A 15,170-nucleotide genomic window follows, 5' to 3' on the forward strand; every position below is an offset into this window, starting at 1 on the left:
TGCGGTCTGGAGGGAGCGGGAGCGGGAGGTGGGCGGGAGTGGGAGTATTGACAGGGAGGGTGGGCGTGGCTTGAGCGGAGGGACCCGCTACTCTCCCCCCCCTCCCTCCCTCCACGGGCTGCAGGAGGGAGCTGCTGATGGTAAGTAAAACACACACACACACGCAGGCACTCATTCACACACACACACACACACACACACACACACACGCAGGCACTCACGCACTCATACACACACACACACACACAGACAGAGGCAGGCTATCACACACACATACACACACACAGACAGGCACGCACGCACTCAGACACACACACAGACAGGCACTCACCTGCTTTCACTCCACACTCCTCCCCGCTCCCCGAAGCCTCTCCTCCTCCCGAAGCCTCCCCTCCCCATTGGCTCACAGCCACACCACGTGACGCGTCAACGCTAGACATCACCATTTTCTTGTGTCCCCTAGTGGCTGACGCGCCACAGCGTGTAGTGCGCTGTGTCGCCAGGGGGGACCGGGACCGGCTCGCGAGGATTCCCCTGCTGGTGGGGAACTCGCGTGTGGCCGCCCGCGCCAACGAGCGCAGCGGGACCCAGGCCTAAGGCAGGGGTGGCCAACTCCAGTCCTCAAGGGCCACCAACAGGTCAGGTTTTCAGGATATCTCTGCTTAAGCACAGGTGGCTCAGTCATTCACTGAGCCACCGATTGAGCCACCTGTGTTGAAGCAGAGAGATCCTGAAAACCTGACCTGTGGGGTGGCACTTGAGGAGGGCTCTAAAGGTACAGTCCCCACCACGGAAATGTTCAAAATTAAAATAAGCGCTTGCAAGGTATGAGTTCCCTTTGCTCTCTCTTACCTGTAAGTATGTAAAATAAGAGCCTGCAAGGTATGAGTTCCCTTTGCTCTCTCTTACCTGTAATAATGTATAATAAGAGCTTGCAAGGTATGAGTTCCCTTTGCTCTCTCTTACCTGTAATAATGTAAAATAAGAGCTTGCAAGGTATGAGTTCCCTTTGCTCTCTCTTACCTGTAATAATGTAAAATAAGAGCTTGCAAGGTATGAGTTCCCTTTGCTTTCTCTTACCTGTAATTATGTAAAATAAGCCTTCTCCTGGTGCTCCTAGTGGTGGTAACATGATCCATTATAAAACTGGTCAGAGGCCTAGAATTTAGGTGCATATAAATTGCGGGTTATTAATTAAACCGTGATTGAGCCCATCAATGCGTATATCGCACGGCGGATATCGGGCATTGAAGCCTGACGGCGTTTCCATGCAATTGTACCCCAATAGGCACTATCACAGTTTAATGAATAACCCTTATTACCACCGCATTAGAAGGGATTGCCCCTGTAGAAATCACTCCCTCTGCCTCCTTTTCTGTAAGATGCGCATTCACATGTTATAGTTTCTCCTTGTACATTGTTTTGATGCAATCCTGCACTGTCCTATTTGGACCTCCCTATATTCTTTTGTTCGTCAAGAGATATGATCTCTAGGACTGGACACAAGGCTTCATGGGAGGTCTTACCAATGATCCTTGAAGGCAATCAGTCAAGAAGTGTCTAGAATCTAGATCATGTTGGTTTTCCCTATGATTCTTAAATCGTCCTGTGTTCTACATGGACCCTGGGAGTTATCTCTGCGTCTGTTTACCCAACTGGCGTTGTGATTAGATATTGTGTCCACTTATCCAGTTTCTGGCTTTCTCGCTGGGTTTTGCTGGTGACATTTTTGGTGCTGTGCTGGTCCACCTTCCATCACTTAACTTGTCTCATAGTGATGTTCTGTAGAATGGAAGATGTAACAGGCCGACCCTCCTTTCCAAGACTTACTGGAGTTTATCTGAACATGCTTGTTTAGTCGGAGATATTGGTTATAAAATGTTTTGCACCCGGACCTGTAATGAGCAGAGAACTACAATCATTTGAGTACAGCACTGGAGAGGGATTTAATGAGCCTTGATCAGGGGTTTGTGGCTTTTGGGTTGGAGTAGAAAGGTGCCATGTGTTCAAAGGGACTGACCAGGCTCAGAGGTTCAGGGTCATTTGTGCAGTCACTTATCTTTTTGTCATATTGATCTTTTCAGTTCCAGTTCTGACATTTTACGGGATGTGGATGAAGCGGCAGTGTGTGAAGAATCAAATCCTACTCTGTAAGTACCTCCCAACATGTCTCATTGATCCGCTGAACTGACCTGTTCCATGTATTTGTGCACAGGAGGTGTGTGTACCTGGGAAAGGGTTTTGCTGTGAAGTGGGAAATCCAGCACACGGGAATAAATTCAATCTGAGTGCAAGCCGTTCAGGGTCATGTTAAATTATATACAACTCTGTGGGTTCTGTATAAAAAAGGGATATAAAATACAGCTGCACATGGTGAGGGAGCACAGGCACAATGAATCCTAACTCGCAAAGCTTACAATCTAATTCTAGCTCAGATGTCCCACAGTCATATAAAAGCTGGAACTTGAACCTGTGTCCCCCAGTTTTCAGATTTAATCACAAGATGTTTTCTGGCAAGCAACTCTTAACTACCAATTTCCCCAGATAAGTACTGTAGCATTAGGTAACAGGTACCGTTGATGTCACTGGTTGTTATAAATGATTACATGCAGTGCACAGGTTTTACATGTAGTTTATGTAAAGTTGCAGTAAGTGGCACTAAAAGCCCCAAGAGAATCGTGGTTTTTCTTCACATCCAGCAGTTGGTATCCAAACCGTTTCATCAGTGGAACGGAAGCAGGCACAGGTGGTGTACAGCAGCGGGTGCCCAACTCCAATACTCAAGGTCCTCCAACAGGTCAGGTTTTAAGGATTCCCTAGCTTTAGCACAGGTGGCTCAATCAGTGGCTCATTCGAAGACTGAGCCATGTGTGCTGATGCAGGGATATTCTCAAAACTTGACCTGTTGGTGGCCTTTGAGGACTCGAGTTGAGCTCCACTGGAATACAGCCATATCATGGAATTCTTTACACATCGTACTGCTCCATTACATCTTACCCTGTTTTGCAGTGGAGAGACGCTTAGCTCTGCAACTGCACAGTGATATTTAATCTTCTCGCTGCCAGCGGAGCTAAGCAATGTTTTGCTGGCCTCCTTAACAGCGAAGAGGTTACACAACCCTAACATTCTTTTAATCCCTGGTGGTGATTTTGGGGGCGCAGCATGACTCGTGCAGCATTCACGTACCGAAATGTTCTGTAGCAAACCTCTAGGAAACAGCTTGCGGTGGGCAATGACCAGGGCTTCCTATTAGGCCAGTGATTTTTCCTTGGGCAGGCATGCCGCACTTCTTCTGGCAGGCACCTGGACTGCGTGGCTTGCCCTTGTGCTGTGGTTTTAGGGATGGCGGGGCTGAGGTTAGTCTGTCTTTTCACTGATCGCATCATTGTGTCACCAGACAGCCAAAACGAGCCAGCAAAAAGAAAAAGTATATGCTGTTAAACCAGTTCCCTGAATACGCATTTCTGAAATCGCTGTCGGGTGGTATGTCTCCTAATCAGCACCCAAGATCTAGGTGTCTCGGCTTTGCCCAGCCAGAGGCCAAGGAATATGAATCCTCTGACAGATCGCTGGCTGCTGACCCTCTTTCACTGACGTGAAGGGATCACAGCTGGGCCGTTTCTTGTTTTTCGTGCAGCTCGGAAGGCATTAGAGTCAAGAAAAACATGAAGCATTACATTGCTCAGACTCCTAGGAGGTAAAACCAGCATTTATGTTTGGTTTCTCCCCCTCGTCCCCTTGGAGAGAAGCACTGCATGCAATATATAACAAAACTGAGTATGTTTACACACAAGCCTTCTACAGATTTATTTTTAACTTGGAAAATTGAAGCGCAGAACATTTTTTCAGTGTGTACGGAGAGTGTCTGAAAAGGGATGGGAGATACTTTTACAGGGACTTCACGGGCTACTTTTACACATTTTAGATATTTAACAAGTACGGTAGATGTGACATAATCATTAATCATCATGGGAAGGATTTGTAACTAACTTAACAGCACCGTCCAGTTTTACTGAGCGACACTAACATCCCATACACAATATGAAATGCACTGATACAAAATGTTAGGAGATCTCGCACCAAAGAGCGTGTATGGATCTGATGACTAAATCAATGCTTTATTCTTACAGTGCGGATGGATGCTTTGCCGTTAGGAACTCAGAACATATTTGTTTTGTAACAATATGTTCTTTTTATGGATCTGCACCGTGGGCGGCACTTTTGCTTTCTAAATAAACAATGAGTTACAACCGTACAAGCTCAAAGAATGCCTGACCCAAAGCGTTTGCAATCTACATTTTGTCACTTGAGGCATTGGGTGACAAAGTGACTTGGCACACCGAGCCACGTGGCTGGTTTTGACCGAAAACTGCTGGGACGTCTGCTTTGGACTGCATTGAAATTTCCCCACCAAATCTCAAGCCAACATAGGGGCCTATGCTTCGATGTTATCACTGCCAAATTGAACGTTTTGGCATGACCCTACAGTACGTCACGGTCTGACATTTGTGTTATCACGGTATTCAGAAATAATTATCGTAAGTCGCAAATCTTGAGGTAGGAAAATGCCCATACCGTCCTTATCTCAGCCTTTTTCTAAGTTCTACCGCTGTGATCTGTCTGCAGTCTCCTAAGAGCTGCATCTCCCTGCACAGCTCTTTCAGGCTATCTCCCTGCACAGAGAGAGCTGCATCTCCCTGCACAGCTCTTTCAGGCTATCTCCCTGCACAGAGAGAGCTGCATCTCCCTGCACAACTCTTACAAGCGATCTCCCTGCACAGAGAGAGCTGCATCTCCCTGCACAGCTCTTTCAGGCTATCTCCCTGCACAGAGAGAGCTGCATCTCCCTGCACAACTCTTACAAGCGATCTCCCTGCACAGAGAGAGCTGCATCTCCCTGCACAGCTCTTTCAGGCTATCTCCCTGCACAGAGAGAGCTGCATCTCCCTGCACAACTCTTACATGCCATCGCACTGTTTTTATTTTAGTTTAATAACACAGTATTGAAGCATGGGGTCTCCGGAGCTGAACTGCATTAATTTATTTCAGCCTCGGGGACCGCTTGTTTCCAGAGTTACAGGTGTTTTGCAATCAAATGGAAAAACGTGCTAATAGCCATTTTTGGCTGCTAGTGCCTTTACCCATTTGTATGTGTCGTGATGAGGGTAGAGGGGGTGGGGGTAGTTGCCCCGGGGAGGGTGGTTAAGCCTCCCGGGTTGGTATTGGGGGGTTAACCCCTCAATTTCTATAACGGTTACTAATCGCTAAGGTTTTTAAAGGGTTAGTGGCCAGTAGTTAGTTTTTTTATTTTAATGTTGCTGCCCATGGAGCAGGAGGTGGAGAATGAAGAGGAAGACGAGAGCGGCCTTCATCCTGGCAGGGGTAAATACAACTTTAATTTACTTTATGCTGGCTGGGTGTTTTATTTTTAATGTGCAAATGCGCTATTATCCAGAACGGGATAATAGTGATTTTGCCCTTTACTGTATGGTTTTTTTTGGGGGGGGGGAGGGGGGAGTTGTTGGGGTAGTACAGTGCCCATTCATTGCTATTGGGGTTATCTTTGCTTCCATTGGCAATCAATGGGTGTATTGGTGTTTGTATTGTATCTTAATGTTTATTGGGGGTAATGGGGGTGGAAGAATGTTGGAGTTGCCCGTGGTGGGTGAGTGTGTGAGAGTGTGTGTGTGTGTATCGGAGCTACTAGAATAGCTCAATTTCACAAAAAATGCGAGTGTGAGCATTTTTTTTTTAAACTCCCGCACGATTTGTCTGTGCGGGAGTGTGACCGATCGGGAAGAAGAACTTCTCGAGCGAGTTTGACATGTTATCGGAGCTTTCTGAATAGCTACAATTGCAAACTGCAAAAGTGCCCCAAATTTTCAATAAGTCACTTATCGAAGCTACTAGAAGAGACCCCATAGACTCACACTTCATAGACGACATAACCGCAAGGCGGCCCTTTCATCTCCTCCCTTGTAACTACTAATTACAACTTGCCCCTACATTTCTTAGCATCTCCCTCATTGTTATCGCCTGACGATCTGTAATGATTCCTCATTTGAGTGGTGATGAAGTGGAGCATTATTTGGGCAAATTGATCTTCACAGCGCTGGTTTGATTCCCCAGGGGCTTAGAGAAGTGTTTTCCGCTGTCATCCTATTTCTCCGTGTAATATTAATGTCCGCAGCACCGTTATCATCATGCACATTTATCCCAAGCACTTTATCAGCATGTTACACGCTCTGCAGCTGCTAGCGGCTTCTGCTGGACATCGCAGTGTTTCCTTGATGGGTTCTCGAACTCTGGCCTTTATGGATGGCTTTATTTTCATCCCACACAGCTAGAGCGGATGGCATAATCCAGAGTATGAATGAGTTACAGCCAGACAGGATTTATTGATTGTGTGGAGCGTTGCGGAGATTGAGCTCGTCAAGCAGCCCTGACGCTTGGGTAAAATGTTGAGTGGTTAGATTGGGCTTCTCTACCACATGAGTGTAATTTATTCTGCATGGGATGGTCTTTTTGCAGGAAATGCCCGTATGATGGAGCTTTTGCAGCACTTCCATCCTGACTCCATCGTTCAATACAAACAGAATTCATAGAGGCTGCCCGTTGCTGGGAATAAATAGACATGATATACATTACGAGAGCGCTCAGTCCTGACTATTTCAAAATCACACACAAAATGTTTATTGATGATACACTGCACCATTCTATAATAATCTTGAATCGTTTCCTTTGCATATTATTATTATTATAACGTATAAACACATGGCAGAAACATTCTATAGCATGTTATAATATGATGACTAAAGACCATACACGGTGATCAATCTACATGCTAAAGTATCCCACACACTGGAATTCTTCACAAAACCACAGGGGCATCTTGCCACCGACTGCTTTGCCGCCAAGGTAAGCCCCTAACCTTAGCCCTTCCCATGAAAACCTTACCCCGGTCCCCTTACCCTAAAACCCCTTACCTCGGTCCCCTTACCCTAAAAAAACTTCAGCCCACAAGCTTGTCCCTTTGTGTGTGTGATGGTGCTCTAACAGTGCTAGGACCAGATATATGGAAGGGAGTGTAGACTGGGTATATGATAAATAATTGTACTAAACCTTTGGTGGGCATAAGTTACCCTGAAGGTTGGGGTGGGTAGTCCAAAGACACCCCCCCCTTCCTCATTGGGTTAGCCCTAGGTATGTACTCACGTACTGTCCTCCCAGAGTCTCCCTTCCAGGGCGTGCCGCTGTTGATGAAAGTTCCAAGAGCCAGGGTGTGCAGCGCACAGCAAGGATGATAAGAGCAGGTCTTGCAGTAAAATTCTTTTATTGGTAAGTCATCTGGATGTGGGACAGCAGCAAACTTCAACGCGTTTCGTTCTAGAGAACTTTTTCAAGAAGTGCTGTATACTATACTATCACAAGTTTAAATACAGCTGCCCGCCGGGTTTTCGCGCCAAAAATGACGTCATCCGCATCATCAGACCAATGAGAATCATGCGCGCCGCGCATGCGCCGCGCGCCGGGGCTTTTGGGATGATCTGCTGTCCCAGCCGCACTGCACACGCCCGGCACGCAATGACGTCACCGCCTGTCATCGGGCCAATGGGATTCATCCATGTCGCGCATGCGCCGCACGCCGGATCACTCCGTGAGGCACCGCAGTCCCCGGCCGAGCCCATCAAGCACAGGGCGCCTCTCTGGACAGCCCCTAAGCCGAGAGCAAACCCCCGGAGGCTGCGTGTGCCCCCCTCACGCTCCCCGTGTCGGCGCATGCGCAGACACTTCCTCAAGCTGTCAGGGCGCTGAGGGACCCAATGTATACATAACCACTAACCTGGGGCCAATGAGACATTAAATTAGATCCCCATGGGCCACTAAAAGTCACCAGTCAGGCAGCTGCATATAAAATACACAAGAAATAAATGAATTTAAACAGAAGTAGTTACTAAACAATTCCTATAAACATTGATATAAAGAAATTTCACAAAAATATATATATACAGAAATTAATAATATACAATATTATAAGGAAACAAATATTATAGACAAAAAGATGTAGGTAAGCATATATAAGGAAAACATAATCTAACACTATTATGTGTTTGGACAAAAATGTAATATGAGAATTGTTTTTATTATTTAAAAATTTCCTGAAAAAATTAAAAACAAATTAAAAAGGTATATTTTTATCTTCTACCTATATCTAGAGAACAGCAAATTGCTTGCTTCTATATGTGAGATGGAATTCATGGCCTAATAAACATATTGTTAAGTGAATGCCTTTGTTTATATACATAATGTGGAGTACTATGTAGTAGGCATGTGGGTTTGTGGGTAGAGTATATTTTCCTCTTAAGCATTGTCACAATACTATATTTACATACATTTTGGCGTAGATGGATATATAATTTATGACGAGTTGTTAGGTACATAAGCACTTTAGAGAAAACCAGAGTACATGGACAGTAATAATTTTATTTAAATATACGTAATGACCCCTTTCACAGAGATAAGTTAATTGGTCCAAGAATTGATTGGGGACAAGTGGGGGTAATAAAGCCAAGGCTAATGGACTGTTGGTCTTATTGTATGTATATATATATTTTGTCTGTATTTTATTTGTATTGAATTTTTAAAATATATATACTCTGAATGATCTCATTTAAGGAAATGATTGAGATTCCATTCCACATTCATCCCGTCTGGATGTCTTGTTTTTAAAGTGAAAATCCAATAGGATTCTCTGCAGTCTAAGGCCTTTACCACATTTCCCCCTCTTTCTTTTTTCATTATCTTTTCAATACCCATGAATGAGAAGCTGTTTATGCCTCCCTGTCTGCATTCCGTAAAGTGCTTGGACACAGGATGATCAGTATCTTGTTTTCGAATCAATCTGCAGTGTTCCTGCATCCTTGTTTTCAGGGCCCTTGTTGTCCTTCCGACATATCTTTTCCCACAGCCACAAGTGATAAGATATATCACAAATGTGGTGTTACAATTTATAAAGCTATGTATGTATAGTATAGCGTTTATGTGGGCTGTGGGAAAAGACATGTCGAACAGGCTTCATGAAATTGCACATATTGCAATGATTGCATCTAAAGGATCCTTTAGTTGAAAAACTTTCTGGGTCCCTTAGTGGCGTGGATATCACGCTTGGTGATAAAAATGTGGCCAATGTCTTAGCTCTTCTATATACAAATTTTGGGCCTTCCTCTGTATATCCACGAAGTATGGGATCCATTTTTAGTAATTCCCAATGCTTATTTACAATTTTGTTTACATGATGACTAGATCTATTAAATTGGGAAATAAACAAAGGACAAATCCCATCTTTCTTAACCTCTCTTTTCTTACTGTTGGCAATACGAGAACCATCCCTCATTCTGGATCCAGAGGGTAATACAGTTTCACGTTCAATTTCCGTGATTTCCTGCAACGTCGTTTGGAGGGTCTCCCGGTCATATCCCCGCTCAATTAATTTTTTGGTCAGTTCCCCAGACTGAGTGACGAAATCGCTGTGAGTTGAGCAATTTCTCCTGAGTCTGAGGTACTGACCCTTGGGTATTCCCTTGATTACAGATCTGGGGTGACAGCTGTCTGCTCTGAGGAATGAGTTTCTCGAATTAGGTTTTTTATAGACATCAGATTGGATTTTTTGATCAATGTCTATATAGAAGAGAATGTCCAGGTAGCTTATGTGATGTGAATGATAATTAACAGTAAGGTGAATATCCAAATTATTACCATTTAAATACTCAATAAATTCTAATAAAGTGTCTGTGGTCCCGTGCCAAATAAAGATAAGGTCATCAATAAAGCGTTTATAAAAAATAATATTGTGCCTATAAGTGTTGGTGCTACTATAGAAGTTATTCTCCCACCACCCCATAAAAAGGTTGGCATTTGTCCCCATTGCCGTACCCCGAAGTTGCAAATAAAATTTGTGCTCAAAAAGAAAATAATTGTGAGTGAGTAAAAAAAGAATAGATTCCATAATAAACGTGGTTGTGAGTATAGAGCTACCTGGACATTCTATAAAGTGGCGGACAGCCGTCATGCCCAGATCATGTTGTATGATTGTGTATAGGGAGACCACGTCCATTGAAACCCACAGATAATCTTGATCCCATGTGATTTTTTGTAATTTAGTGAGTAGGTCCCCTGAATCCAAAATGAAGGACGGTAATGCCCTTACAAAGGGCTGTAGATATTCATTAACATATTGTGATAAACCATCTCCCAAAGATCCAATGCTGGAGACTATCGGCCGACCAGGGGGGTTGACCAAAGTCTTGTGGATCTTTGGGAGATGGTGGTATATGGGAATAACAGGATGGAGGTTAATAATAAAGTCAGTTTCTGTTTTGGTCAAGACATGTGTGGCCGTTCCCAGATCTATCAGTTGAAGGAGTTCCTGCAGAAAACAATTCGTGGGGTCACGGGGCAGTACAGAGTAGGAAGACACATCTCCAAGTTGACGAAATGCTTCCTTGAAGTAGTCAACCCTACTCTGCACTACCACTGCCCCCCCTTTGTCTGCATTCTTAATTACTAGCATGGGATTATCCTGTAAAGTCTTGATAGCAATTCTTTCATCCTTGCTTAAATTGTCATACCTTGAGTGAGTGAAGGAAAACCCCTGAGCCAACAGTCTGAGATCACGAACCACCAGGTTCTCAAACATGGTAAGATATGGACCTTTAGCAAAGGTGGGGTAAAATACGGACTTATCTTTAAGTTTGGACCCCCAATCTCCCATTATGTGTGTTTGTGTGTCGTCTAGTGTATTACCCTGCATCAAAAGATCTTCCATGTCTCTGAGTGTACATTCATCTCTAAAGGAGTCAAGGATACCTAAAGGGGGAGTGGAAGAAGGGTTAGTTACATCACAATTTGAGATGATATGTTCTTCATATGGAGTTGTCACATTTTGAGAGTCACCCTCCATATATGGTTTATGGAAGAATTTTTTTAGCGTAAGCTTGCGTACAAACTTATGCACGTCTATCACTACACCGAAGAGGTCAATCTCCATAGTAGGAGCGTATTTTAGTCCTTTATTTAATAGTGAAATCTCAGCATGCGACAACTCCATACCTGAAATGTTGATGACATTATTAGAGTCAGCTAATAGTTCTTTTTCCTCTTGTTCGCTCTTTTTCCTCCCATGTCTTTTCTTCCCCCCCCTCCTTGTCCTCTTTCGTCTCTCCTGAACATTTGATAGTTTTTTGACTGTTGGTCAGTTTGATAAGTGTCATTCTGTTTGGCAGATGTTGATTCCCCTCGAGAAGTTGTACTTTCTGATGGACGTCTCTCCTCTCTGGATTGGACAATATTCCCTCGTTGTGTATTATTTGATCTATTCTCCATGTCCAAAAATGATACAGAGTGTGAGGCAGTTTCCACATCAGATAGTTCGGAATCGGCACTTTGATAATCAAAATTACTTGTTTTGAGAATGGATTTACTAGGAGTTGATCTACGTGGGTGATTATTGGATGTGTCCCGCAAAGAGCGGTCAAAGACAGGACCAGTCCTCTGCCAATTGTATATCTGGTTTTTCTCGTAATCTATTCTGTCACGATCATATTTGCTTTGTTTACGGATCATTATTTCTCTCTCTGCATCCTCCAACGTTTTAGCCAAAATTTGGTCATATTTAGAAAAGCCCTCAATGTCCTTAAATTTCCGCAGTTTATCTTGTAATTCTTTAATCTGAGTATCTAAAGTTGTTTTCTCTTTGATCTTATGTTGCAATATTAATTCCATTAGGCCAAAGGAACAAGTGTTTAATATAATTATCCACTGTTCCTCAAATGTTTTATCTGGAAAGCCAAAGGTTGGCGCTTTCTTCATTCTCAGGCCTCTAGGAATTCTCTTAGTTTTCAGGTAGTTTTCTGTGGCAACAATATCCCACCATATTCGGGTTTTATATATCAAGAGTCTTTCTAATCTTTGAAAATAGATTTTCAAATCACAAATATCATCAGTGTCTGTTTCAACCACGTTATCAAATACACGAAGGGCTTTCTTCCTTCTACATGAGTCATCTCCACAATTAAAAGTATAGGCTGTAGGTAAGTTAGTTTCCTGTACATCCTCCATATTATCCATTATAGGTTCTCACAGCCAGATTATAATATTGTCCATAAAATAGATAAGTAATGCACAGACCTGCTCTTGTTTGTGTGTATAAAATTGTATTCTTCAAATCACATTTCTTCAATTTATAACCAATCCATCAAGCACGAGCTACCATAAATGAATAACGTAGTTTGTGTGTGTGATGGTGCTCTAACAGTGCTAGGACCAGATATATGGAAGGGAGTGTAGACTGGGTATATGATAAATAATTGTACTAAACCTTTGGTGGGCATAAGTTACCCTGAAGGTTGGGGTGGGTAGTCCAAAGACACCCCCCCCTTCCTCATTGGGTTAGCCCTAGGTATGTACTCACGTACTGTCCTCCCAGAGTCTCCCTTCCAGGGCGTGCCGCTGTTGATGAAAGTTCCAAGAGCCAGGGTGTGCAGCGCACAGCAAGGATGATAAGAGCAGGTCTTGCAGTAAAATTCTTTTATTGGTAAGTCATCTGGATGTGGGACAGCAGCAAACTTCAACGCGTTTCGTTCTAGAGAACTTTTTCAAGAAGTGCTGTATACTATACTATCACAAGTTTAAATACAGCTGCCCGCCGGGTTTTCGCGCCAAAAATGACGTCATCCGCATCATCAGACCAATGAGAATCATGCGCGCCCCGCATGCGCCGCGCGCCGGGGCTTTTGGGATGATCTGCTGTCCCAGCCGCACTGCACACGCCCGGCACGCAATGACGTCACCGCCTGTCATCGGGCAAATGGGATTCATCCATGTCGCGCATGCGCCGCACGCCGGATCACTCCGTGAGGCACCGCAGTCCCCGGCCGAGCCCATCAAGCACAGGGTGACGTCATTGCGTGCCGGGCGTGTGCAGTGCGGCTGGGACAGCAGATCATCCCAAAAGCCCCGGCGCGCGGCGCATGCGGGGCGCGCATGATTCTCATTGGTCTGATGATGCGGATGACGTCATTTTTGGCGCGAAAACCCGGCGGGCAGCTGTATTTAAACTTGTGATAGTATAGTATACAGCACTTCTTGAAAAAGTTCTCTAGAACGAAACGCGTTGAAGTTTGCTGCTGTCCCACATCCAGATGACTTACCAATAAAAGAATTTTACTGCAAGACCTGCTCTTATCATCCTTGCTGTGCGCTGCACACCCTGGCTCTTGGCACAAGCTTGTCCCAAATGCTAATTACCTACCATGGGCCAAAACTGCCAGCGGCAAAAAGGCGGCGGCGAAGTGTCCTTCAGCGACTAAACGGCAGTGGCCAAAAGTCTGCGGCTCAACGGCCATGTCCAGTCCTACTCTTCTTTGTTTTCCAATTACATTAGTTTCTGAAATGAAGACTTGCATCATCCTGTGCGCTTTGCTGTTTCTTCTCTATGGACCAGGGATTCCCAACTCCTGTCCTGAAGAACCCCCCGTCAGTCAGGTTTCCAGGACATCCCTGCTTCAGCACAGGTGGCTCAATCAGTGGCTCGGAGATATTCTTATTATCTGACCTCTTGGTGACCCTTATACACCGGAGCTGGGCATCACTGCTATTGACCGCAATTAGGAGAAACAGGCACATCGCTTTAACCTACTCAATGCCAGAGGCGCCAAGGTTTTTTTTCTTTTTTTTTTTCTTCGAATTTAGAAATTAATTGATTTCCCAATTATAACGATAATTGTCCTTTTTTCCCCAACATGAGAAAGTATTCTCATGCAATTGCCTCTGTTTACTTATTTCTCTATACTCTGTTTTTGTGGTGTGTTGTGTACTTTACGTGCTATAGAAGCAGTGTGGCTATAAACTTATGACTGTGATGTTGTTTTGCACCATGTGGTACTCCGCTGATGTGTACCCCTGTGGTGTACTTAAACACATCTACAGCAAGTTAGGAGCCGCTGAGAACCGTCAGTACTATTTGCTTTTCTTTTGCAGTGTGTCGCTTATATTGCTCTTTTTGGTTTCTATTTATCCCAAGTAGACGTTTAAGTGCTCTGCAAAAAGGACCAGCTCTTTACCACTGTCCTATCAGTTACAGAAGTATAGTACCTGAATTTCTCAGCTGTTTCAAGAAATCCAGTATCCAGCACATTATCTGATCACAGAATTACACAGATATTCTAGTGAGCGTCAATGCCAACATCTCTCTGATAGATTGTATCCGATAAGGACATGCAGAGAGCGCACAATTCTTCCATCCTGCCCCAGGTGGTGAGTCGCAGGGCATGCATGGTATCTATCATTTGTCTGCAGTACCTAGTACCAAAGCACTTCTATGTCTGTGTGTTTGTGATTCACGACCCTCACAGCATTAAAGCTGGGCAGATATTCTCCCCCTCCCCCCTCCTCTTCGTCCATGACGCACAGACGATGCAGAGAGGTGGAAGCATTTTTAGCTGGTCGCGGTATTATTATTCCCCACGTGTCCTACAGTATTTGCAGCTCTCAGGATGCCGTTCAGTGAAGCATGCTGTGACAAGAAGAGCAGGCGCCTTACACAAGGAATAAAACCTCAGTGCAAATCCACAAGTAGATGAAATAAGTAGACATAGGCATGAAACGCTTCTCTGGGGATTCTCCTGTGTCCCAGAAATGTAACCAACGCAGCAGCCTTGAACTTTCTAAGGAAGGGTTTGTTCTGAAACCTATAGCCTCAAACCTGGTTATTGGTTGAAAGTCCCATCTTGTAGCCATTAGGAGCTCAACTACATGTTGTGATGGTGTGGTTGGACATAGAGCAGAGCCCCACTTTTCTTTTTGTTTTCGGAAAGGACTTCATATGCTCTCCAGTACAAAACGTGTTGATATATATATAGAGAGCAAGCCATTGTTTTTCTCTTGCAGGTCCCTATATCAGTGAAGAGGTTAATTAGTGGTTACACAAGAATGCATGTATACACTATGTTTGACTTTGTATTGGTTTGGCAGCGCACACACCCTGCCATATACTAATCTGTCCGTAACAAAGTTATCTACAGCACTGGCAGGATAAATTCACAATCGCCATAATTACCACAAGGGATTCCATTCTACCGTTCGGTCCCTGAGGTCAGCCACTGCTTAGGGTG

The 15,170-nt window shown here is 44.3% G+C and overlaps 1 protein-coding gene across 4 annotated transcripts in view; it reads left to right on the forward strand.

The window, feature by feature from the left end:
* RAD18 (RAD18 E3 ubiquitin protein ligase) overlaps positions 1 to 15,170 on the forward strand; it is a 178,008-nt gene that overhangs the window by 131,757 nt on the left and 31,081 nt on the right. For 2 of the 4 annotated variants that reach the window (XM_075574689.1, XM_075574687.1), the window contains one exon: positions 2,085 to 2,150. The exons of the other annotated variants lie outside the window; for them this stretch is intronic. In XM_075574689.1, the coding sequence (XP_075430804.1) occupies positions 2,085 to 2,150 (66 nt within the window). The remainder of the gene's footprint in view (positions 1 to 2,084; positions 2,151 to 15,170) is intronic. 4 annotated transcript variants of the gene reach the window in all.

This window comes from Ascaphus truei, chromosome 17 (assembly GCF_040206685.1).
Source record: "Ascaphus truei isolate aAscTru1 chromosome 17, aAscTru1.hap1, whole genome shotgun sequence".
Lineage (NCBI taxonomy): Eukaryota > Metazoa > Chordata > Amphibia > Anura > Ascaphidae > Ascaphus > Ascaphus truei.